Here is a 25638-nt window from a genome sequence, read left to right as displayed (position 1 = left end):
TGTCTGGAAGACTTTAAGCCACAGGGCCTAGATAAGCACCATCACAAGATTGAAGAACAGACAGATAGGATAAGATGAGCCACGGTCAATGAAAAGGGAAAACAATTGGAAAGGCAATTTGAAGTATACTTTTAAAACACCAGTCACCTTTTACTTAACTACCATGGACTAAGCACAGAGGTGACACTTGTGTTTCCAGATAGGTTCCCCATATGGATTTGTTTTCCTGTTACAAAGGAGAACTTCATATTGGGGAAGAATAGAGCATTTTGGGAGAAGAGTTAGTGGACGGTAATTGAAAAAGATTATACAAAGAATTCCTCTTCAGATCCCAGCCTACCTGAGACGTCGGCGGGGGTCGGACGGCGTCCCAGTGCGGCGGGCGGTGCCATAATCAGGCATGATGCCATAGTCCAGATCGTCGTAGCCCATGCTACGCTGGTCATCCTCCAATCCATAAGGTTCTGGATGGAAGCGATGCAGATCCACACTACTTCCACCTACTCGGACTTGAGGCTGAGGCCCATAGACGTCTTGCCGACTTGGAGCCCGGTATCCCTCCATACTGGGACGGTACCGCTCGTCAATTCGAGTCACCCGGGACAGACTACCATAGTTGTCGCTGCCGCTAGGGTAGCCATCTTCATAGTGGCGGCTATAGCCATCTGGTGGATAATGGAAGTTCCTGGGAAGAGTGGCAGTGCCTGCCTGCCCCACATAAGGGCCGGGTCCCCCATTGCCATTCTTGCGGAAGTCACGGCCCAAGGTTTGGATATAATTGTTGGAAACTGAGGAGCCATCTATAGGAAGCCCATCTGGTCCCACCGGGACTGGCTGTATTGTTCGTGTTGTCACGGTCTTGACTACTTTCTTGACCTTGAAGGGCAGAGGAGACAGGTAATGGAACCAATTAAATGCAGGATCCTATCACATACTGACCCTCCTATCTTGCAAGGAACCCCAAGAAAATAGACTACTCAGGTAACAGCTACAGCTAGAACAGCTTGACCAATTATTTTCTGCCCTTTTCTCTTCACTATCTATAAAAATTTCCCAATGCCCCATTTTCATATCCACTTTGACAAGTACCCAAAAAACCTAGTAGTAAATACTCCCCCCTCTGTCCCAGCTCACTGTAGTCTCTGTTCGGCGAGTGGTCCCATCATCAGAAGTCTCCACGGAAACAACAGACATTGCTCCCTCTGGATCCTCTTCTGTGTAGGTCTCCACAATGGGCCCTGGTTCTTGCATCCTGGGGATGGTGCTATACAGAAGGTGACTATGGTCCTGTTGGAAATAATGGGGCGGGAGGAGAGGGAAGAGTTACAATGATCTGTCTCAAGTGAATACTGACAGAACAGACAACGTTTCAGGAACTCCGAAATATTTAGGATGGTGATACTTCTCCATATTTGGAATTTACACAAAGGGCACAGATGTGGTTTTGTAAAATCTCCTCACCTTTGATTGATCCCTGACTGATAAGGAGCTCTTTTATGAGGAACCAACCCACATATTAGATCTAACTCAAATGACTGATTTCCAAGTTGACTGTCAGAGAAAAGCAACTTATTTTCCAGAGCAGAAGTCTACAGAAAAGTATTATTTTAATTGGAAGAGATAATTACAGGCAGTGGAAAATACTGCTCACTAAAGTTCATCCTCAAGTATTTAGATTCTTTCAGAGTTTCGCTTAATATCATCGCACCCCATGGCTAAATCAAATGACCCAAGATGTTCTAACTAAAGTGAGAAAGAAAAAAGAATGATGCAACCTCCCTAAACTGGAAACTGTACCTGGGGTCCGTTGAGTTTCAAATCTGAAAATTTTTGCCTTTCAAGGTCAGCATCGCCCACAAACCGGCCGTTCTGAAATATATGCCACAGGAACAGTTTATGTATTATGTAGTCTTCCCATAGTCTCTGAAATACTAACATCTTCTTTATTAAAGGAAAAGGCCTTAAAGAGGACACTGTCTACATTCTAGTGGCAGATGTGTGAGACTTGTACTTCTAGCTCTTGAACTGAATCTAGACTGTCACTTATTTGTCTGTGTGACTTTGGACAAGTCCATTCCACATTCTGTAAAATGAAGGGAATTAGACTAAATGATTTATAAGGTCCCTTCCAGCTCTAAATCTATAATTTTTATCATTTTAAGTAACCTGAAATATAAATAGGCCTTACATTCTCCAGAGAAAATGAACACTAGTTCTTGATTTTGGTTGAGTTTAAAAGGGCTAGATTGAGTTCCCCCCAAAAAATTTTCATCTACTTCTCCTACACTATCTTTGCTCCCCAGTCCTGTGGTAAACACTCATAAGGCCCTTGGAGGCAGTTCTTTGAAGAAGCAGAAATAGAACATTTGCCTATCAGGTATGAAGGAGAACTCAAATTGGTCTTAAAATTGTAGCAGTCCCCACAACTCCATCTCAGGTTTCTACAGCTACTGAACAGCTATGACCCTGTCATAGCTCTTAGACATAGTTCCTAGACTGTCTTAAGAAATATTAAAACACACACACATATACACATACATGACTATTGTCTAAAAATATATTTGAAGTTCAAGGAACTTCATTCTCTTTTAGCTACAGAACAGAATTTGAAGGATGCGAAAATTGATTAAGCTGGGACAAAAGACCTCGCTGCCTTGGAAGAAGCCTTTATTCCATTCTAAACATGCTTCAGAGAGAGGAAGTATACCCAAGGTTTCTTTCCGTGGAGAGGAAGGGTGTGGTTTTTTAGCCAAGTAAAACTCAAAGAAAAGGCTATACTTATGATCCTGGAATTCCCCACCATCACACTCACTCTTAGCAGTTCTACTCTCCCCTCTCCACAGGCATCTTAAGTCAATCTCCTTTTTTGTTGCTTAAATAAGTGTCAAACAAAGAGAAAAGAAAGTAAGGACATCTGAGGATGGTTTCCTTAGGAAATCACCTAACTGGCCCCCATCTTGCCTTTACTTTCTCAACTCCTCATTACCAAGAGTTTTCTCTTCCACCTGCCTTCAAACTCAAATGGGTTGTTAGTGGGGGAAAAAAAAAGTCCAATTGCTCCTCTCTAGAAAGCTCTCAAGAGCTTCATACTGCCCATCAAGCAACAACCCCTCCACAGAAAGTAAATCGGACAAAATCCCAGACAGATCATTTCACATCAGGACCGCACGAAGAAAAGAGAAGACCCTTCTCATTCTGAATACTCTGAGCTGCTCAGTCACATCATAGACTAGTAGGCCCTCCAAAGGCTGCTGGCTCCTGTGGTTAACAGGGTTGAAGAGCAACATGGTGTGGGTATTTGCTTTCTTCCATTTTCCCTCAACTACAACAGAAGTAGCCATAACTATTCCATACACTCGTGAATTATAGTTAACAAAGCACGCAGGGCCAGCATGAGGTGGGAGGACACAGTTGATGGACACAGACTCAGCCCTGAGCACAGCATGTTCCCTGAGGACCAAAGTGAAGCTAAGATCACAAGCTGCCCAACTTCCCCAATCACTGAAACAACTGCTCACCCTCTCCCCTATACTGTCTCCCAAGAAAGCTCCAGAAGTGAACACCAGAGGAGTTAGAGAAAAAAGATGGTATCGCTGCACCGCTCTGAATCGCAAGTTCTACCACTGGTGGCTCTGCAACCCAAGCCAGAAACACCAATGCAGCAGAACAGGTCCAAAGAAGGCTGCTCACCAAGGATGAGCTCCTAGAGATCAAAGCCGCCGCCAGCTGCCCCACCTATCCAGGAGGTACCAACCCAGAAGGTGCCTTTTCACTGGAGAAATTTACCAGGAAGCACGGACACCAGGGACAGTCCATCACCATCAGAGCAGCTCCCTGGAAGTCTCAGCTGCTCTGGGGAGCATCTCAAAGTTCTAGCTGCCCAGCAGAGGGCAGGAGGGGTTACCTGGTGCCGGCGGGTGAGGGTGCCGTTGGCCATGATGGAGTTGGCATCCTGTGGTGAGACGCGCACACGCTCCAGTTGCGCCGAGACGTGGCGCCGCTCCTCCTCTAAAGCCCGGGTCAGCTTCTCAAACTGGGCCTCTTGTTCCTTCACAGAGGCCAAGATGCTGGCGGTCGACTCCACCTCGGAGTCGTCCATGACCCTGAGGGACGGAGCCGCCGCAGGGCAAAGTAAAGGGGAGGTGGATCACAGAGGAAGGAGGGAGATAACCTCCCTCCACACTTCAGACCACTGGGGGGGGGGGGAGGGAGGGAGGGAGGGAAGGGGAAGAGAAAGAAAAGGTCAAAGGTAAGAAAAGAAAGAGAATCATCAATCCCAGAGGCAAAGATGTGCACATGAAGTTGGTGCCACAGTGGAGCAGGGAGACTATCACCAAGCTTAGAGTCCGTCACCAGATCAAGCAGGGTTACACTGCCACTAATTCCCCTCAAGACATAAACAAGAACTGGATAGATAACTGGGATAAATATAACAACTTATACAGGTGAGCGGGAACCAGGACATGGCTTAAAGCTTATCACTGATGACATAAAACATAAAACTGTTTCTAGTTGGAAATTCTGATCTTCCCAGCTGCAAAAAAAGTTGCAATCCATATATATATATATATATATATATAAATATATATATACATATATATATAAATATATATATATATATATATATACACACCACACCATCATCTACTACAGAGTAGTCAATGTGTGTTGGACAGAGCCTCTCTCAGGAAGGGATAGGTATCCTCTGCTGGAACTAGAGCATCCTAGATTTTATGATAATTAGAATTGCTGCTGGAAGGTTAAAAACTGCAGACTAAAATCCCCAAACAAAATTAGAGTTCTCTTGAATATTTCAATTTTGGGGCAGCTAGGGGGCGCAGTGGATAGAGCACCAGCCCTGAATTCAGGACGACCGGAGTTCAAATCTGGTCTCAGACACTTAACCCCAGCCTCAGAAAAAATAAAATAAAAAAAAGTTAAATTAAAAAAAAAAAAAAAGAATATTTCATTTTCCCAGTAATCAATATCTCAGTTATCAAGAAACAAAATGCAAATCTAGGGTCCTAATTCTTAAATATTCTTGGATTTCACAACTTCGTGTTTAAGGCCGATATGGCCCTAGACATGACAACTGCTGAGATAAACTAGGAAAACACTAAAGAGGAAGGAATGAAAAGTATCCATAGAAAGTCTGTATAAAAATAGGCAAATTCTGGGAAATTTAGGTAGTAGGTAGGGCCTGAATGAGGCCCTGAAACATTTCCGGTAATTGGCTTTGAAAAGCCAAGTGAGAGATATTCTTTAAATCCTGATCACGAAGACAACATTAGTCAATTTGGGGAAGATTATTTATAGATCACTATGATTCCTTCACTATGGGTTCATTACCTGGGATAAATATCAATGGATCCTGTAAGGTAGCAAAGGGTTATTATGGCCACATTATTAAAACCTATTTTCTGTTAGAGCTGGGGGGGAAGGGAGGGGAGAAGGGAGTGAAGGTAGAGATGGGAGAGGGAGGAGTGCCTATGCTGTTCTTTTCTGTGCTCACAAAACATGCTAAAGAAATCACTCCCAACCATTACCTCAACCCACCAATAACTGTTTTAGATAGAAAATCAAGCATTAACATTGAGGGTCCTAAAGGATCGGTAAAAAAAAAAATTCTGTCCCCCAAACATTTATCACTGGGAAATGCAGACTTTAAACAAACCCATTCCACCTCCACATCCCATCTCCTTTTCCCTCCTTGTCCCCACAATAGAAAAATAAAAATCTTTTTTAAGTTTCCATACACACCTGTTAAGAAGGGAAGGTCGGATTTGATTGGCTTAACAGAGAACAGCCCAGTCTAGATGCAAAGAATCATGGAAGAAACATCTCAGCCACCACCAGGGAGGAAGCAGGAAGGAGAAAGCTGCAGAGATAGTGGGGAGCAAGGGAATGGGAAAGAAAATAAATACACCCAATAAATAAACAGTAGAAACAGAAGAAGTATCAGGAAAAAGAAACTCTGGGGATGGGGAGGGAGAGGGAGGACTTCACACCAACAGCCCTCAGACGGCCGTTTCCATCTACTTTCTGGTTCCACAAGGGACAGACACGGTTTCTGGGAAAACCTGGATTCCAGGCCCATATTGGAGTTGCCCACTTTGAACTGAGAATATGGAGAGAGTTACAGTCTAGGCAGGAAACTACCTCCTTTTCTTTGCTACAAGCAAATGAAAAGGGAGCTGCCATCAACAGGCCTTTTCTCTCCTTTCTTTCCTCCCCCCCTCCACTCCCAGGTGGAAACCAGAGGACCCAGTCATGGCTTGCCTACAAAGGCGTTTGAGAAACCAGAGCAATCATGGGGGGTGGGGAGAGGGGGGAAAGGGAGAGGGAAGGAGAGGCTTGTGGGGACTAGTCTTGCCTAGCCCGGGCCTCTTGCCTCAGCTCCTTTTCCCACGCTCCCCAGAGCAAAACCAGCCCTTTAGGACCAGTCCGTGATAGGTCCCATTTGTTCAGCTTTACCCATTCAGGGCGTGTAGTCTTCAGCAATCAACCATGCCCAGAGCAGGCTGGAGAACAGGTGCCCCATCAGTTCTTCCTAAGCCAAACACACCTGCTCCTCCTTCTACGACTGCCACTTCCTACTTTGAATGTAGTTCCCAACCCCAACAGCATTGCCCGTGAACGTCACGTTCTCCTTTCTTGTTCCACTTCCTATCCAAACTGAAATCTCACAAATGTCTTTGAACTAGGACTAGAGCCATCCTCCAGCCTCCTGAAATTTCCTTCAGTTCTGCTGTGTTTATGCCTCTTATTTGTGTTCGAAGAAAAGTGTCTTTAGGAAGTAACCTTTTCAAGTTATATTGGACCCTTTATACTTGAGTATGCACATAAAAGTCCCTTTGAATCTTTGATGTGGCAAAAACATGGATAAAGGCAAGCAGATTGAAGTCTAACAAAAATTCTTCTTGTCACTTAGTTTCAACGGGGCCTCAGTTGCATTTCCTACCAACAGCCTCCACCCTGTAATCTTTCTTTGCTAAGAAAGGCCCAAACCATAACTACCATCGGTCACAATGACAATCCTCCAGGCCACAACAGCTTCCTCCTTTCCTTCGGCTAGATCTACTCCAACACATGAGCCACAGCAAAAGCTACACATGAGAATCTGGTTCTAAAAACATTACATTTCTCCGGGTGCACAGGACCAAGAATTAGAGTATAACCAACAATTAGGAGTTAAAAGTCCTGGGTTCTAAGTCTGTCACTACTGTCTCTCAGGTCCAAGTCTGGCCGTAAAGTGTTCAAAACCCAAACAATTCCTAGCCTAAAGGAGCTTGCATCCTGTGGTAAGGGTGGGGAGAAATAAAAGCAGAGGCAGTATGGTACTGGAGAGAGACATAGATCCAAATCTATGCCTTTGATGCAAGTCATAACCTCTCGAAACCCTTGACAACTCCAAGTCTTAAGTTGTTGCATAGTTGTCTATCTGCACTGATAAAGCTTTTTTTTTAGAGACTTCCTTAAATAAAAGCACAGGTCTGTGTGACAATCACAAAAAACAATTAAAAAAAAATATATATATATATACACAGAGAGAGAGAGAGAGAGAGAGAGAGAGGGAAAAGGCAGAGGAATGCCTTTTGAAGGAAGAAACTTGGAGATAAGAAAAGAATATCAGATAAGAGGAACAAATTAGATGGACTATCTACAGAGGCATCTACAGACCAATTTTGACTGAAATGGAAAGCAGGTGACAGGGAATGATAGGGATTTAGTGTGGAAAGGAATGTGAGAGCTAGCCGGAAGATGGTTTTAAATGACAGAGGATTCTGTATTTAATCCTAGAAGCAACAGTGAGCTCCTGAAGATTTCTATGAATCAGGTCCATCTAAAAAACATAGGACAAATTAATTCTACTTTCAATCCTGTTACTAACTGGTATCTGCTTATGATAGAAAGGAGTTTCCTACTTTCTCTTATCTACAGGAGTGCTCAACAATTCGGTCTCATTTACAAGTAGTCCCACTTCTAATTCTTCCAAGAAGATGATGTTTTTAACTTTTTGAGAATTCCAGCTCTAAGGGGGTCCTTAAGAAAAGATAAGCATATATTACAGCAGGTTCAAAATCATCTTCAAAAGCACAAGTTGAGAGAGGCATGGCTGGGCACTAGATAGATTTAATGAGAACTGGGGGGAAGAGGAAAGTGTTAGTGGACTACAGTTTCAGTAGGCATCAGGGTGACATGGCAGCCAAAAAAAGTGACTACATTTTCAGCTGCATTAACAGTGGCTTAGTGTTTGGAGCGAAGAAGCTAAGGACCAGCTCTGCCCCCGATCGGACCACACGTCAAGTTTTGTGTTCAGTTCTGGGCACATTTCAGGAAGGAAATTGGTATTGTGGAAAAGTGCCAAATGAGGATCAATAAGAGGCAAGAACTGAGATATTTAGTTGGGTGAAGAGAAGACATAATAATCATTTTCAACCTAGAGACATATTCAAGCACGGTGCTAAATCTTAGAGTAAGCAAGACTAGTTTCAAATCCTGACTCTGACATTAGTTGTGTTAAATGTGAACAAATCACTTAACCTCTCAGTCTTTATTTAAAAAAAAAAAAAGATAACTTATTTTAGGGATGATGAGATTATGCATGTAAGGCCTTTGAAAAAGTGGTCTATCAGTGTCAGTCAGCTCTTCCTATTCTACTTCACCTCAGAGGACTGACCTGGAAATAATGGATTGTAATTGCCAAGAAGCAAATTTAGGCTTGAGGTAGAGAGGAAAACCCTAATAATTAAAGCTATCCAGAAGTGGAATGGGAAGGAGGTAGAGCATATGTCATAGGGGAATTCTTATTAAGGTAAAGATTGGTCTTCTGAGTTAGTGAATAAAGAGGCCTATAAAAATCATCCTTTATTTTTTATTTTGCAATTGGGGTTAAGTGACTTGCCCAGGGTCACACAGCCTGGAAGTGTTAAGTGTCTGAGACCATATTTGAACTCAGGTCCTCCTGACTTGAAGGCTGGTGCTCTAACCACTGCACCAACTAGCTGCCCCCTAAAATCATACTTCTTTAAAAAAAAAAAAAAAAAAAAAAAATCACAAGTCACAGAATCAGAATGTGAAGAGACATTTCACAATTTACCTAGTCCAACCAGTCCCTGATCCAAGATCTCCTCTGCAACATTTAACTAGCAACCATTTAGACTTTCCTTGAAGGTCTTCCTTCATTTCCCTTTTAAAAGATTACCCATTGTCCTTTTGGACAGAAATCAGATTTGGAAGGGGTCTCAATGGCCAACTAGTTCAATCCTTATCTGAAAAAGAAACCCTAATTGTAAAGAAATGTTTCCTTATATTGAATATGAAGTTGAGCCTACATTTCGCCCCACCACTCGTAGTTCCCATCACTGGGAACAAACACACGGAACTACTCTCGAACTTGATTTTTAAACGCTTAAAACACACAAATTCAGTCACTCTTCTTCAAATCAAGTAGTACTACTTCATAAAAATAAAACTCTCTACTTAAATGTTTCTGAGTGGATGTGTACAGCAAACCAGAGAGTGAATTCCCAGTGTTTTGACCTCCCATGTTATGACTTGTAAGGAATTTTAGAAGCATTTAATTACTTAGTGTTTGCCTCAAAGGTCATGGATGCCATTTTTTATTCTTGGGGAACCCTTAACATACCCCAAAGGACAGTCATTTCTTTGCTACTGCAGAGACCCATAATTCAATACCTTTCCATAATCTCAGCAGAAAGCAATGCTTCCTACTATAGGTAATGTTTCAAATTCTGCCACCCAGGTCTTGCTAGTTGTATAGGGGGAGCACACTATGAAAAGAATTCCAGTATCTCTCTTCCTGTGTTTCACTCCATAAGTCAAACCATTCCTACCACCACTTCTACCCCTCTGCTCTTCCCCTAAACAGACACATTCTGTACCATGATAGCAACAGGGGGAAAAAAAATCATGTTCTTTCACTCTAAAACCCCATTACTACATGGCACATTTACAAGATTCGCCAAAAGATTTCCTTTTTTCCCCTTACAGCCACAATGAGGGAAGAGTTGGGGGTGGGGTGGGGTACTGTATTTGAGAATTAGCCTTTCCCAGGGCAGCTAGGTGGTGCAGTGGATAGAAGACCAGCCCTGATGTCAGGAGGAGCTCAAATCTGATCTCAGACACTTAACACTTCCTAGCTGTGAGACCCTGGGCAAGTCACTTAACCCTAATTGCCTCAGCAAAAAAAAAAAAAAAAGAGAGAGAGAGAGAGAGAGAGATTTGGGCAGTTTCAATGTTTCCCCGTGGCTACCCTTTTTTGCAAACCCGGTGCCCTTACAGCACTAACCAGAAGAAAATGAAAAGATCTTAGAGGAAGTACAGAGAGGGAAATCTTATTAACAATAATCCTCATGGTTAAATGAAGTTGAAGTTATTTAAATATGATTTTTCCTATCAAAAGGATTATACTGTGTGTGATGTATGGCCTTTGCTTATTTTGAATCAGATTCTCATGATTTTTAGAAGTGCACATAGCAGGTGAAATGGCTGGTGGTTCATCCACAGAAAGAGGGAATACAATGGGATCATTTCTTGTGTGCTTTCAGAGATCCTGATAATAAATAAAATGACTGACTTTAATGAGAAAAAAATGAATAAATGAATGAAGCTGTGTGAGCAATCACTCTTAAGAAAGAAAAACATTCTGAATGGATTGGTGTTGACAACAGGAGGCAAGTCTGAAATAAGGAGGCAACTGTAAGAATGAAAAGAGCCGAATACCAGATTCCTGGACTGTTCTCTAGTTGTTTGATCATAAGGCAACCAAGTCACTTAAGATCTTTCAGTTAAGGAACTGGAGTGCTGTCCATGCCCTTTTAGTTAGGTCTATGAACCGAAGGGCACTTTTACTGAGACCTAGACCTCAAAAGGAGAGGGGGATAATTGCTGTGGGCCAACGGAGTGCTTAAATCTGTTCAGTTTATTATTCTGACCTCTGTACTTTTATCAGTCCTTCTGGTTTCAACTATGATTTACCTGAAAAAAAAAAAAAACAAAAAAAAAAAAACTGCTACTTTAGAAGATGAAGGCCAGATGGGAATTCCATTTGCTTCCTCTCAGGATTCTGTGGGGCCTTTACAGTCAAAGCCATATATAAGGAAATGGCTGAGAGGTGCTACACCAGCATTGTGGCAAAGCAAGGGTGTGGTTCTCAACTAGAGAGCTGGGGCCGGTTCTGAAAGGCTTCTGAAAGAAACAAAACCTGCTTCTCCCCAGAGCGTGTATGACACACACAGGACTGGTCTAACAAGTCCTTCGGATCGCTTAGGCCTAGCCAACTCACCTTCTCCTCCCCCACTCTCTGTGGGCCTCTCCAGGGCCCTCCACTTGGGACTGATAACACTAATTCTCCAAGTCCAGAAAGTCTGAGACACTGTTACCTGTGTCCCAGCCAAAGGCACTTCACCTAGCCTTATAAGGAATGGCATAGGAGAGGCGGATTTAAAAGAAAGAACTAAGATAAGGAGAGGCTAGAAGGAGAGGGATGTCAGGGTGTAAGGCCAGAGGCGGGGGAGAGGCTAAATGCCTGTTCCTTTTCCCTATCATAGAAATTTAAGGGAGAAAGGAAGTCAGGTACACAATGGGGCCAAAGAAAGCATAAAAGAAATGAAAAGGGAGCATTTTTTTTTCAGACTCATAGACATGGATATACCTTTTCAATTATTATAGAGGTCTGGGAAAGTACAAATGTGAGCTCTTATTCTAAATTTTTCAGGGATTTATGCATTCCAAACAAAGTATATACACCCCATTAACACCTAAGCCCTAACACTACTGGGACAAACAGAAAACTAACCTTTTGAAGCCCACTTTCTCCTGGGGGGGGCAGGCTAATTATCAAGAACCCTCCCTTTCCGGTCATCTCAAGTTTCCCACAATTTAAAGCTACCCTAAAAAGGACAAGGAAGGTTGAATTTGTCCCTTAACTCGTCCCCAAGCCACAGGGAGTTCGAAGGCAGCTTCAGCTCCTTCCCCTTCGGACATGCAACAGAGAAAACCAAGAACTTCAGAAAGGGACGGACAAGAAGGCTGAGAGGAGAGATGCACTTCTGTATCTGCACTTCCTTAAGGAATGAGAAGGGAGAAGGGAAACCTGGCTCAGAATCAGAGCAAATACAGGACGAATGGCAGTGAATACAGAGGGGGGCAGGGAGGGAAAAGTATTCAGAGATGGTAACTATTTTTTTTTCCTGAGACGGTTGAAAGGAAATGTATGAGAACATAGGGAAGAGGCAAAACCTCAGATTGTGATGATCATCTCAAACACTCAGTCCCTAGTTAGTCATAGGATTAAAGCTTGCTTTATACCCAGATTCCCAGTCTCCCCTCTCCTTCCCCCATGCCTCCAGCTTTAAACTGTGACAACATAAAGGAACTTCATGAAGGACAGGCTGTTGAGGGCAGGAAGGTGGACTGGAAAATACGTGCAAGGAGAAAAAAGCCTTACTTCCTAACAATGCCATACAAACCACTTCCACCATTGTTAAGGCAGACCCTGAAACAGCATAGAAGACAGGTGATTCACTGGTCACCACCATTTCAAGAGGCCAAACCCCACAAGTAAAGCTCTTTTCTGATCAGGTCAAAAGGAGGGAACTTTGGAGAGTTGGGATAGAAAGCGAGGCAAAGAAAGAGCGAAGGACAGAGGGAAGGGATTGTTCCAGAGGTATGTTAACAATCTGCCTCCAGGGCAGCTGTCCTCCTGGCCAGTCAAAGGGGGGCTTGTGTGCGAGAGCTCACAAAACAGCCAGCTTGGCAAGAGGCTGAAGGCTCGGTCACCCAATCTACAAGGGAGAGAAAGTAGGCTGGAACAACAATGAAATGAGGGAGTTGGGAAGGCAAGGAAGCCAAATAGTACACCACAGGTGTTGTTGCAGTCTAGACAAAAAAGGTAAAAATTATTTCAAGAAAACTGCAGAGCCAGAGCTTCCACCACGCTGAACCAAAAAGCTCTGCTCCCTGTCATTTAAGTGTCATCAGTGGGGGGCTTTCTTGGGAGAAGGCCAAGAATAAGGGCCCCAGAACTTCACTCCTCTCTATCTGTCCTTGGCAAAGAATAGATCTGATCGTTAATTATCTGAATAAAGGCCTTGGCCACTTCTTTTGAGAATTTATATTCTTTGCTCCTAAGCCCCCAAGAAAGTTTAAGCAATGAACGTGCTAAATGGTACACAAAAATATCATTGGGATGTTTTTATAAGAACGCCATCCTTTCTACTCCCTTCTCCCACACGAAATTTTCCATAAATCCACACACTCTGAGACATAACTAGAGTCTTACACACCATTAAAAAAAAAAAAAAAAAAAAAAAATCACAGAATCAAGCCTCAAACACTAAATGTACTGGGATTTAAAAAAAAAAAAAAAAAAGACCAGAATTCACATTCTCCAGTCCCGAAGAGTCGCTAGATCCTCATGTCTGAGACCCATCAGGCACACAAAGGCGGCTCTCTTCTCAGTAGGACTCTTAGCAGAGCTGCTCTCTCGAGGGACAAAGGGATTTCACAGGAGAACCACAAAGACATTGCCCCTCTCCCGTCCCCCCACTCCCAGCTTTCTCACTTCCTGTCACAGTAGCACCAGACCACAGTCTCCCAGAAACAAACAAATACAGAGTGCTGGATTCTGGGCTGCCGGCCAAACGCATTCCTCGGCATCCTGTCTACCAATCACCAGCCGGAGCTCCCACTTTGCCCAGTTCAGTTCCTTATCATGTTCGGGAAAACAACCCTCCTCTCCCTGCCCCAAACCAAAGCTACAGATGAAGTAAAAGCCTTTTCCAAAGCAGCACGACCATTTAGTAGCAGAAAAGGGGCAAAGGGAGAGGAAGATTTCAAAGATTCCTACTTGGCTATTCCAGAACTTCCTTGATTTGTAAAAAGGCAGCAAGAGGGGACAGAGGAAATGCTGCTTCGAAACCTCTCTGACATCCACCCAACTGGACGATCGTCTTCCACCCCCCAACCTCTTCCAGTCATCAGCACCAAGATACCCCAAATCTGGCTTGGGCTGCAAGACCAAGCTTCCCTCACCACAGCCTTTCCTCTATTTCCAAACTGCCCACAGGATAGAGCGGCTGCTACTTTATACAGGGCTATATATGGCTAACAGCTTATCACCACTGGGGACCAAAGTCCATCCCAGTTGGGAGAAAAGGAAAGAAAGCCAACAAAGGATCTCCCAGTCCCAGTCCAAATGGAAATGCTCTCGGGTGACCAAAAGGTCAAGATGATTCCCTCCAACTATTATGTGATGTGCTCACTTGCCTGCTTCCCTCCCCACTACCACCTCTTCCTCCTTCCCTCCAAACACAATGGTGCCCTATCACAGAAGGGTGCTTCTTGTACTGTGGCTTCAGAGCAGCAGGAATGGGATCAGGTACTTCGAGTTCACAATCGGAGAAACAATGCCCTTTCCTTTTACCTCAAATGCAAAGTCCCCTGGGAATATCCCAAATGTCCGAAGGTCGAAGGTCGGGGTGAGATTTGATTAATACTAATTCTTACGTCTCCAGCAGGGAAAGGAAAATCAAGCTTTTGAATGTGAGCTTTTTGAAATCCCAAAAGGCTTTGTGTTGCTTTAAGAAAGACTCTGCCAGAGTTTCCTCCTTAGGTCATCCGCAGTTCCCTCTGTATGGCCTCCTCCTATACTAACGGTCAGCAACCTTTCCTCCTCCTTCTGGGTATCTGTCCCATGAGCCTGTCAGATGACTGGCCCTAATTAAAACAAGGAGTAATATATACAAGGGGTTCAACATCTGACAGGAGAAGCTGGAAGATTCAGGCTACATCTTTGGCACTGCTAAGAGAGGGTTTGTGGAGAATAAGGAAGCCACTGAATAAAACGATGAAAGTTCTGTGTTACATATTAAAAAATGATGAAAGCATGTGAACATCCTAAGCCTTGGTCATGTCTTCTTAAACCACTGTCCCTTATTACTGACAGAAAACACAATAAAACATCAGACTCATCTAAAACTGTATCTTCCTCTTTCATGGTTAACTGCAAAATTAAGAAACTTTCAACTAATTCAAAAGAACTGAAGCTAAATGGCAGGGCCCATTCAAAATTACTTAGTGGGATGGCACTGATAGGAGTGTCTGTTTTGAGATTGCCTACAAATCTGGGATTGGAGAGGGCAAAGTCCTGAGAATCAGACACACCCAAATCATATTCCTCTCCTCCTGGAACTTTCAGCAGGTTCCCTGCTTCAGGAGGAACGGGTGAGACAGAACTAATGACTGCTGACTCAGAGCCCCACTCAGAGGCTAGCTCAGAGGGGGAGGAGACCAATAGAGCCAACCTGGTGTCATTCAGAATGACTTCATCCAAGGCCCCCAATTCTAACTGTGTCTGTTTGCAGACAGATTCCGAGAGCACCCCAAGAAATAATGGATGTGCAAGGGAAAAGTCACTGGGAAAGCTTGAGAGAGCACAAGACATCATCAGAGTGTTCTTTCTTTGCCATCTGACCTCCGGCGCCTCCGTTCCAAAGCGGCGAGGCAAGATGTTTGGAAAGGGTAACAAATATAAGCAGCAGCATGGCATTTGGCTGTACTCTAGACTGCAAACATTCCTATGTGCAGTTTAAAATGCCTGAGCCCATTCTCAGAATGACGAGATTCCTGCTAGGAACTACACATCCTTCTGCAAGAGAATAGCTGGGCTGGGTTGATGAATGCCCCAGCTGTTTCCACTCCCTCCAATCTCCTCTCCCTCCTCCCTCCCTCTCATCCCGAGGGACACTAGTTCAAACTCACATCAAAAATTTAATACAATTGACTGGTCAGGAAGAAGCAGCTTGGACTAGAATAGCAGCAAACACGCCAACTGGGCCTCCTTAGGATGGACACTCCCCCCACCTTAAGCTCATTCTAAAAATAAAAATCTTCCAACACCCTCTTCCCAGGAGGATCCTCTGCTACTGCATCTCTACAGACAATCATTTGAAAGCAGCTTCCAATCCTTCATTTCACAGTTAAGGAAAAAACATGACACGAGGAGACTTGCAAGAGGTCACGGAGCAGGCCAGGGACAGAGGCCAGAGCCTGGGCCTCCTACCTAAACATGATGCTCTCTTCCCAAGGGCTTGGCCCTGTTTGGTCTCCCAGGGTCAGGGAGTATAGGGAGGCTTGGGCCGGGGGAAGCTTTGCTCCTTAGTCCTTGGTGTGTTTGTTTTGGAAAGACCTCTCAAGACCTCTCCACCTCAGCCCGCCAGAGCTTCCAGCAGGGCAAGGGCACTCATCCCCAAGATGGCACCTTTCAGAAAGAATGGCAACCTCTACCAGGCCGCCCAAGGCCAGGGAACTGGCTCTTAGCAGCGCCTAGCTGGGAATTCCCTCCCCCCACCAGCAACCCGGGAAGGAAGTCAGGACTTCCTCTTCAGACAGGAAGTGACCTCATGCTTTCCCCTTTCCCATCAAGTTCTAAACAAATGGTCTTTGGAAGCTGGGCTGCAGACATCCTCTGGAGCTGTGCCCCTCTCCCACCAGTATGGGATGTGCCCTGCTCCAATGCCTACTCTGGGAGGAAGTAGCCTGGGGAGAGGGACTGCAGACAGGACAAGACCTCAAACCTGCTGCGTGAGGGAGTTGCCCAAACCCTGGACTCCCCCAATAGTCCTCTGGTGCAGGGCAGAACCTGCCACATCCAGACAACCCTGCAAGAAGGACACAGTGATCCCAGGCCTAAGGGGCTCAGTAGGAGAGGAAAAACACAGGTCACTACAAAAAACATCTTGCTTCCTAGTACAAAGCCAAGTGTTTTGTGAGGCCTCAAGAGGAAACTTGCTGGGGAGAGGGCATGGAGGGGGAAAAGCCTGGGGCCGCAGGTAAGCCGGCCTTCAAGAAGGAAGCCCTCCAGAAAAGGGGCTGGGAGGGTGGCCCCCACAGGCCCCAGTGGGCCAGGGCGCATTACAGAGACCAAGAAGTCCCTCACTCCAAAGCCACCCTTTTACCTGGCAAGCAGAAAGCTGGTCCCCGGGTGAGGAAGGTCACACAGCAGGCCCAGCATCCTGGGTACCAAGGTTCCAGTGGCCCAGGCCACCATGGTCGCACAGAACTGCAGACCCGAACCAAAGACGATAGGGCGTGACCTGACTTTTATGAAGAATCTGACAGACATCATCTCATCCCAATAACGGAGTACTAAGATAAGGAAACAAGCACAGAAAGCTTCTATGATCTTCCCAGCTCACACAGCTAGGTCTTAAAAGCAAGATTCCACCCTAGGTTTCTTCTAACTCTAAAGGCCACTGCTTATTCCCTTTTTCCGCCGCAAGAATATTTTCCAGGAGCTGAACCAACAGGATTTGGTATCACTGGATATGGGGAAGCAGAAAAAACTGTTAAATTCTCACAGTTCTGAACTTGGGAGACTGAATGAATGATGTCTCAAGAGGCAAACATAAGTGAGGTCAGAAAGGAAGCAAGATAAGAAGGAAAGAAGCTAAGCTTAGCTAAGTAATAGCTAGCATTAGTTTCAGACAATGAGTTTTATCTGTCACCCAGACAGAAATGTGCTGTAGGCATTTGGAGTCGTAGAAGTGCTTCCCAGAAAATACTACAAACATCAAAACTAGAAATATAGATGAAAGAACTGTTGATACACTCAGCATACAGGTTTCCATCAAGTAGATTTACTAACCTAACCCACCTTCCCCAAAAGGAAGTATAGAGGTAATAAAATAAATCATTCTTATGTAATCCATTCTCATCTGACACAAATTTTTCATTCTGGAAGAGACTCTCAGAGTGTGAACTCAACCGTAGAGGCCACAGGCCATGGAGAGTCTTGTTGGCTCCACCAAATCCTAGACAGAAGCTCTATCAGGGACGGAGAGCACTGTCAGCAGCAGATGATGAACTCAAGGGTCTTTAACTACTGCTCTAGGACGCCCCCACCTAGCCTCTCAATTCACCAGACTTGCTATATCATCCTTTTTTAAAACCTAGAACACTTTTTCAAGGTGTTCTTCCGTGAAGAAAAGAAGGACCAGATGATGACTCCAATAGTGTTATGGATCCCTTGCTGTTCAGTCATTTAAATTGTGTTCAGACTCAATAGAGTCTTGAGAGGTTCTGGAGGCTTTTTTTTTTTTTTTTTTGTAAAGATACTAGAATGATTTGCCATTTCATGGAAGAAACTGAGGCAAATAGGATTAAGTGATGTGCCCAGGATCATATAGCTAGCAGGGGCCTGCAGCCAAATTTCAATTCAGGTCTTCCTAACTCTAAGCCCTGAACTCTATCTACTATTTAGCTGCCCTAAAACACTACTTCTATTCCAACTACTCCCCAAACTCAAGACTTAATATAGGTCCCCACTGCCACTCATTAGAATGGTACCCAAGACTTTCTATGATTCCAACTGTTATCTGGTGGAAAAGCCCCTCAACTACAAATCAAGATGGAATTCTCATCCTGGTTTCGTGAAACTAAGTTGGAGAAGTTATCTCTTCTGAGACTACGTTTTCATCTGAAAAATGAAAGGATTAGAAGATATCATTTCCCACTGGGAGGGGATTGTAAGTTGTTAGCACTAATATCTGTCTGCCCAGGTTGCATGTACCTTCGGATTCTAATGTTTATTGTGCAACAAGAAAATGATATTCACACACATGTATTGTACCTAGACTATATTGTAACACATGTAAAATGTATGGTATTGCCTGTCGTCGGGGGGAGGGAATAGAGGGAGGGGGGGTAATTTGGAAAAATGAATACAAGGGATAATATTATAAAATATATATATATATATATAATAAAAAAAAAAAAAGAAGATATCATTTCCAAATCAAAATCAATTGCTTTCTTTTAAATCAATTGCAACTGTACAATCCAACTCATCTAGGCCATTTTCCCCAAGAGTAACAAGAGCTTCCCATGGACTAGAATGTCCTCCTCATCTTTCTGTCACATCTTTTATCATCAAAATCCTGTCTACCTTTCACGCCCACTTTGCATGCTCTGATGTCTTCCCTGGTAACGCCTTTAGAAATGATCCCAAATAGGTACCTAATCTTCCCTACTAGAACATAAACTCTTGAAGGATAAAGACTAAAAGTCTTATACAGCTGTATTTCCTCATATTGTGCCTTACATACTAATGTACCAAAAATTATAGAAAGTTAGTCAGGTGGGAGAACAGTAAGCTGAACTCTTGGAATAACACAATTTGACTATCAAAATAATTTTATCTGAATAGTAAAAAATAAAAAGAAATTATACATTACTTACGTTATATGGAAAAGGAAAGGAAAACATACACAAGGTAAAATGAGACTATTCTATAGGAGACAGCACCAGGCAATGGAAAAGAAAGCTAAATATGGAGGCAAAAGATATAGGTTCAAGAAATTCTTGGTCTGCCATTTATATTTATCGGATCTAGCCCAAGCCATATTACTTTCCTGAGACAGCTTTCTCAACTGTAAAAAGTTCCCAAGTCAGAACCTCAGTGTCATCCTCAACTTCTCATTTTTTCTCACTCCACTTATCTATTTAGTTGCCAAATGCTGACATTTGGATCTCTCCAACATTTCGGCCCCTTCCCTCTGGACATGACTAGACCCTAGTTCAGGCCCTCAGCACCACTGGGGGGGGACTATGAGTAAGGGCCTCCACATTCTCCAGCCTCAAGAACCTCTTCTTCAAACTATCCTGCCCACAAATGGCTATTTATGAAACACAGGTGTGGCCATTTTACTCCTTACCCAAACTACAACGGCTCCTTATTGCCTCTAGGATCAAATATAAACTCCACTATTTGGCTTTGAAATTCCTTTGTGAACTGGTTCCGACTTATTTTAGCCTCATTAGACCTTTACTTGCCTTCCCACACGGTCGACTAAGTCATGCCAGCTTTCTTAGAATTGCTCAGACAAACCCTAACATCTATCTCCAGGCCTCTAAAATGAGCTGCCCTTTACCCCATGCTTACCATATACTCCCCCTTCCCTTCCCTTGGCCTCTGGATCCCTGGATTCAGGCAGAACAGCTTAAGCATTCCCTTTTAACTGAATCTTTTCCTGATAACTCCAGTTGCCATTACAGCCCTTTCCTTCAGAAAAAGTTTCCTTGTATTTATTTTGCATATAAATAAACAAGCTTGATCCTAAAGAGACATGATGGCAACTCCCCCAGTTCTTTTAGGGGTGGAGTACTAAAGATAAAGACAACATACTATTCTTCTCCGAAGTATTGTTTGGTTTGACCAAACTCTCCCCCACTTCAATAAAAAAAATTATATGCATGTGTATACCTCCCCAAATAGAAAATAAACTCTTCAAGGGCAGGGACTTTTCATTTTTGTCTCTGAGTCCCTAGTACAGTGATTGTCACGAGGAAGTACTTAAACGCTGAATGAATGTGTGGTACCTTTTAGCTCTAAATGTGTGATCCCATAGCTAGCTACTCCTCTAACGCCTCCCCATTTATTATAGAATGAAATAAGCCACCCACTTAATTTAACGTGCAGTCTTCAGGAAATCTGGAGGATTGTCTAGATTATTTCCTACATCAAACAATCGTTATTTGACAAAGGGAGAAGTGAAGGGGGAAAAAAAAATGTTTCCTGCTTGAGGTCATCGCCCAAGAATGATATGAAGTTAACAAAATGACAATTAGACAGGTATAATTAAAGGGAAAGGAGAGTTTAATCAGGTCAAGTTCTAGGGCTATATTCCAAATCAAGAAAAAAACAGAGAGACTCTTTGACAAAGTAGCTAAGTGACTATCCTTGCCATGAAAGAGAAAGTACAAGTCTGGGTGATTCAGGACAGAGGGAGGAAAAAAGGAGGGAGGTGTTTATATCCTTTAACTTTCTCCTACGGGATTTGCCTAAAATAAGCAATCATTAATATTGATCTCTCTTTCTCAATTCCTAAGCCATCCAAGCAACATCTGTTTCTGATACATAAAAGAAACATAAAATCACTGATTATTTTTCCTGATGCTCGGGAGAATATGGGTGCAGTTCAATCAGCAAATCTGTCCTCCAGTGGGCAAGAATATATTTCAAAGGATTAAAAAAAAAAAGGGGGCAAAAGACTAAAAAAAAAAAAAAAAAAAAAAAGCTGGTATTTCACATTAAATATTTGGCCAAGATATTGGCAAGTAATTTGGAATAATGAACAAATCACAATCACACCACTTTAGGTTTATACCCCCCCAAATCAAATAAACAGGGACCGAATCCATATGTACAAAATTATTTTAAAGCAATTCTTTTGTAATAGCCAAGAACTAGAGGAAAAAAGGATGCTATTTATTGAAGAATGCCAGAGCAGATTATGCCAATGTGAATATAATCAAGTATTATTCCATAGATGATAGAAGTAAGATTATTTCAGAAACCTGGGAAGACTTATATGAACTGATTCAGAGTAAAATGAGCAGAACCAGGAAACAAAAACAATATGGCAAAACCATGAAAGACTTGAAGATACTAGTCAATGCAAAGGTCAACTTTAATTCTGGAGGGCTGATGGTGAAGCTTGTTACTCATTTTTTGGTAGAAATGCAGAAAGAAAGACAGCAAAAGGAAATTTAGAAAGAAGCACAGAGAAGCAGGAAAGTTCTGTAAGCTACAAGTTGAACATATATAATAAGAAGAGCAAGCTGAACAAAACAGGCTGGTTGTTTCACCTACAGTCCTCATTATCTATTATACTACATAAAGTGAAATATTTGTTTATTAAGTTCAAAATAAAATAAATATCTGACCAAGGGCACAGAACACACCAGGCCTGAAAAAAAAAAATTGGTCAAGAAGAAACAGAACTAAATGTAGCTCTGACTTCTTGCACTAAAGGGATTAATTTTGACTCTTGGGCCAAAATAGGTAACATTTGACTAAATAGGGAGGTAGTTCAGTTACTGATGGCCTTTTCCCTGATTTTTTTCTCCTTTTCACTTTATATTCTTGTCTCTTCTGCTCTGAAGGACTAAATCTGTTTTTTCATTTGCCCTCAGGAATAAATACTAGATAGGGGCTATCTCCAAAGACAAGGTAGAACCTTCAATTTCACCTCCCCCTACCAAATTTTCCACAGCCAACTGTTATTATTATTAAAGCTTAACTTAAACAAAATACTGATACTCCAAAAAAATATTAACAATGGCAAATTGGGAGGGACAGTACAGAATTATAGGAATACAATAATAGATACCATGAAACATCTATGTTACTCTGAAACTTCGAATTCTTCGGAGCTTCATCCTTTGTTTCTAGGGTGGGAGGGGACTTCCTACAGTATTTCCTGATGAGCTGACTTCTCAGCAGGTTAGACATTCAACATTCACGTGGCAAATTCTGGCTTGCTTCACCAAATTCTAAAGGTAGTCAATGGAGAAAAATTTCAACAAAGGAGCAGTGAAAAGGAATCAGATTGGCACCAGTTTCCCTTTTAAAATAGGTCTCCTCTATTTTAAAAGTTTGCTGGATATGTAGTCTCTACTTCAGTTCAATAAGGATCATTTCACCTGCCCTGAAATGGGAACTGCAGGTGCTTTGATAACTGTATTGAAAGGTTGGCCTAGTTTCTCTAACAATGTCTTATGTCTTCCACTGTCAGTGTGATAGTTTAGCTTATTAAAATTCCTTACCACCAAAATCCTTTTCCCTCTACAACCTTAAAGTACCACAGCAATTCCTTAATGTATTTAAGTCAAATCTTCCAGATTCCCACATAGGAAGTAAAAACCTCCCATTAGGATTTTCAGGGGGAAATAACAAACATATATATATGTAACAAATAGATTAAACATCAACTTTCTTATCTATCAAAGTAAGTGCAGTGGACTAAATGATGGCCAAAGCACCCCCTAACTCTAAAATCCTGTAACTTGATACAATAACATTTTGCATTCTTAGGGAGAATGGTAATTTTCCTTACATCATCTTCCTTTCAAGGCTCTACTTAGATGCCTCCTCCATAAAATCTCTTTCCATTCCTACGCACCCCCCCCAAATAAGGACACACTTGCTTTGTTTTTCTCATGCTTTATGTATTTACATATATGATGTGTCCTTGTAGTGGATAGTAAACAATCCCTGCCTTCAAGGGGCTTCTTTTGTGACTTTGAATCTCCCCCCCCCCACCCTGCACATCAGCCATTTGGTGTTAGTTGAACTGAATCACCAGTTTTCCATTTTTAAATACAAATAGATAGAGCCTAAATAACTTTGAAGCAGCTAATCACAACAGAAGCTCATGTTAGTATACAATGGGCTGTGGTTAATTTTTTTCCCCTTGGAGAAAGAAATGTTGCTTATTCTAGAACAAGAATCAAAAGCTACTTTAGCTACTTAAAATTACTATCAGGGTCAAGCAATGCACACGAATGATACTGACCTAAGAAATAAAATGAGGGCAAGTGAAAAAACAGATTCAGTCCTTCAGAGTAGAGAAGATAAGAATATAAAGTGAAAAAGAGAAAAAAACTACCTCCCTGTTTAGTCAAATGTTACCTACTTGGGCCCAAGAATCAAAATTAATACAAATGTTTGATAGTTAAAAACAGATATTAAAATAAATAGGAATCAAAAGAACTTCTCTAAATTTTCTCATCAGGGACTGTCATTTGTCTTACAGCTATATTCCCAGTGCTTAGTACAATGCACTAATAATGATACTTGTTGACTTAATTTCCTTCCTAGCTTCTATAAAACATAGAGCAGAACCTTTCAGTTCTTCCCCCCCACCCTGGTTGGGGTTAAGTGACTTGCCCAGGGTCACACATCTAGGAAGTGTTAAGTGTCTGAGACTAGATTTGAACTTGGGTCCTCCTGAATTCAGGGTTGATGCTCTACCCACTGCGCCACCTAGCTGCCCCCAAAACCTTTCAGTTCTTAATGTCAAGTCACTATGTTTTAAACAATTTACATTTAAACTGTATTTTTATGTTTAAAATGTTTGTTTTTTCCCCTCACAACTTCTTCGTAAGATATATATAAAACAAAGTCCCTTTTACAGACAAGGAAACTAAAGCACTGGATTGATTATTTGTCCCATACTTATAATTAATGTGGTAGAGCCAGGATTCAAACTTAGTTTCCTGAAGTCGGAAATATGCTCATGGGAATAAAAGTTTTTACAGGTTTTCTGGATAGAAACAGCATGGTTTAGGTTGATAAATAGGACATGAAGAAAAGGTCCTCATTTTTATAAGTTCAATTAGCATCATGAATTGGAAGTTTCATCCTTTTAAGATAAAATGACACCTCAAGCTAAAGATCCTGGTTCAGTAACTAGCTTTAATAAGTATTATTAATATCAGCCTGTCCAGCTCCTTTCAGGTTAGCCTCTGGTCACTAAAAGTATAGATCAGAAGAAACAACTGGAAAAATAAACCTGTCCTTAAAGAAGCAGGAAAAACTCCGAATATTATAGTTAGGTTCTACTCAAGAGACCTAATCAATGGAATTGTATTTGAACTTTGATACCATCATGTATCTCACAAATATTTTATGAAGGATAGGATTTTTTCATTTTTCTCCATCCTCATCTACCATTCATTTTAGTCTACCAAAGTTCTAAACACAATGAAAGCAGAAACTTTCACTTAAAGACAGAAGTGCAATAAATATCTGGCAGTTATAGTCTTTTAAAAAATTTAAGTGCATACTAATGGCTTTCAATACCTGAAGACTGGTTTGAAAGATAAATTTTTCAGATCCACTTTATTCTGAACCTAATGTTTACAAATGACTTATTTAAGTAAAAAATATGACTCATTTGCTAGCAATAAGCATTTTATAAGAGAATAATATTGAATGCTATTATCACTTTAGAAGACATTTCACAATACTTTTCATTTTTTAACTGATCCTGCATTTTTTCACATTGTGAAATTTTTTTTAAATTTGGTAACACTTTGAGAGAATAAAAAAAGCAGCTTGCTGATTACTATATTTGAATTTTTTTCTGTTTCTAGGACTTATAGATACATGAAAAGAAAAGTAGAAATATTAGTAATCAAAACAAAAACAAAGTTACTGATTTCACCCAATTAACCTTAACTGGTGTTGATAAAAATACTTTATAAAAAGATAAAACTATTATTGAAGGAATCTGATTACTTGATGCATTACCTTCTAAGGTAGACAGTGGCTATCAAACACTACTGGATGATGTACAATCAAACATTGAACAAGTTATATTAAATGACTAAAGTGTTCATATCCACGAGGAAACCCATCAAATGTGTCACAATTGAATATATTATTCAATGACATCTGGTGATGTCACAAGTCCATCATCTCAGATCACTTAATAGACCCAATAGTGCAGAAGACAGAGTAAAAGCTGCTAAGTTAAAATCTACTGACATTTCCAAGAGGATGGACAATTATAGGTCCTATTTCACAAAACCTACAGATTCAGCAACCTCACTGGATCCAAGTTTTTTATATCACAAAAAATAGCATTCTCCTGAAAAGAAGTTTACTTAAGAAGTCAGTGTTAAAAGGGTATGGGAAGAACAGAACACCAATGAGTTGTTATTAGACCTCTGGAGCAGTCCAAATATTCTGGAAGTATGTAAGAAAAGTAATTATTAGCCAACAACTTTAGTTCTAGCAATCTCACCATTAGGTATATACGATAAGAA

General features: G+C 41.9%; 1 protein-coding gene across 27 annotated transcripts in view; it reads right to left on the bottom strand.

Moving 5' to 3' along the window:
• Nucleotides 1–25638, bottom strand: part of CTNND1 (catenin delta 1) — a 50883-nt gene that overhangs the window by 20283 nt on the left and 4962 nt on the right. For 7 of the 27 annotated variants that reach the window (XR_012483762.1, XR_012483772.1, XR_012483773.1 and 4 more), the window contains 5 exons: nt 5761–5878; nt 3905–4192; nt 1798–1869; nt 1135–1287; nt 341–876 (listed from right to left, as the gene is read on the bottom strand). Coding sequence is in view for 1 of the 27 variants with exons in the window: in XM_074276824.1 (XP_074132925.1) it covers nt 341–876; nt 1135–1287; nt 1798–1869; nt 3905–4099 (956 nt within the window). In the remaining 26 variants the exon portion in view is untranslated. Of the gene's footprint in view, nt 1–340; nt 877–1134; nt 1288–1797; nt 1870–3904; nt 4193–5760; nt 5879–25638 lie in introns of those variants that run through there. The other 20 variants (XR_012483769.1, XR_012483770.1, XR_012483768.1 and 17 more) reach the window with 5 other exon arrangements.

Source organism: Sminthopsis crassicaudata, chromosome 6 (genome assembly GCF_048593235.1).
Source record: "Sminthopsis crassicaudata isolate SCR6 chromosome 6, ASM4859323v1, whole genome shotgun sequence".
NCBI classification, from domain to species: Eukaryota; Metazoa; Chordata; class Mammalia; order Dasyuromorphia; family Dasyuridae; genus Sminthopsis; species Sminthopsis crassicaudata.
The sequence above is the reverse complement of the archived record's forward strand: the minus strand, read 5'-3'. Positions and strand labels throughout refer to the sequence as shown.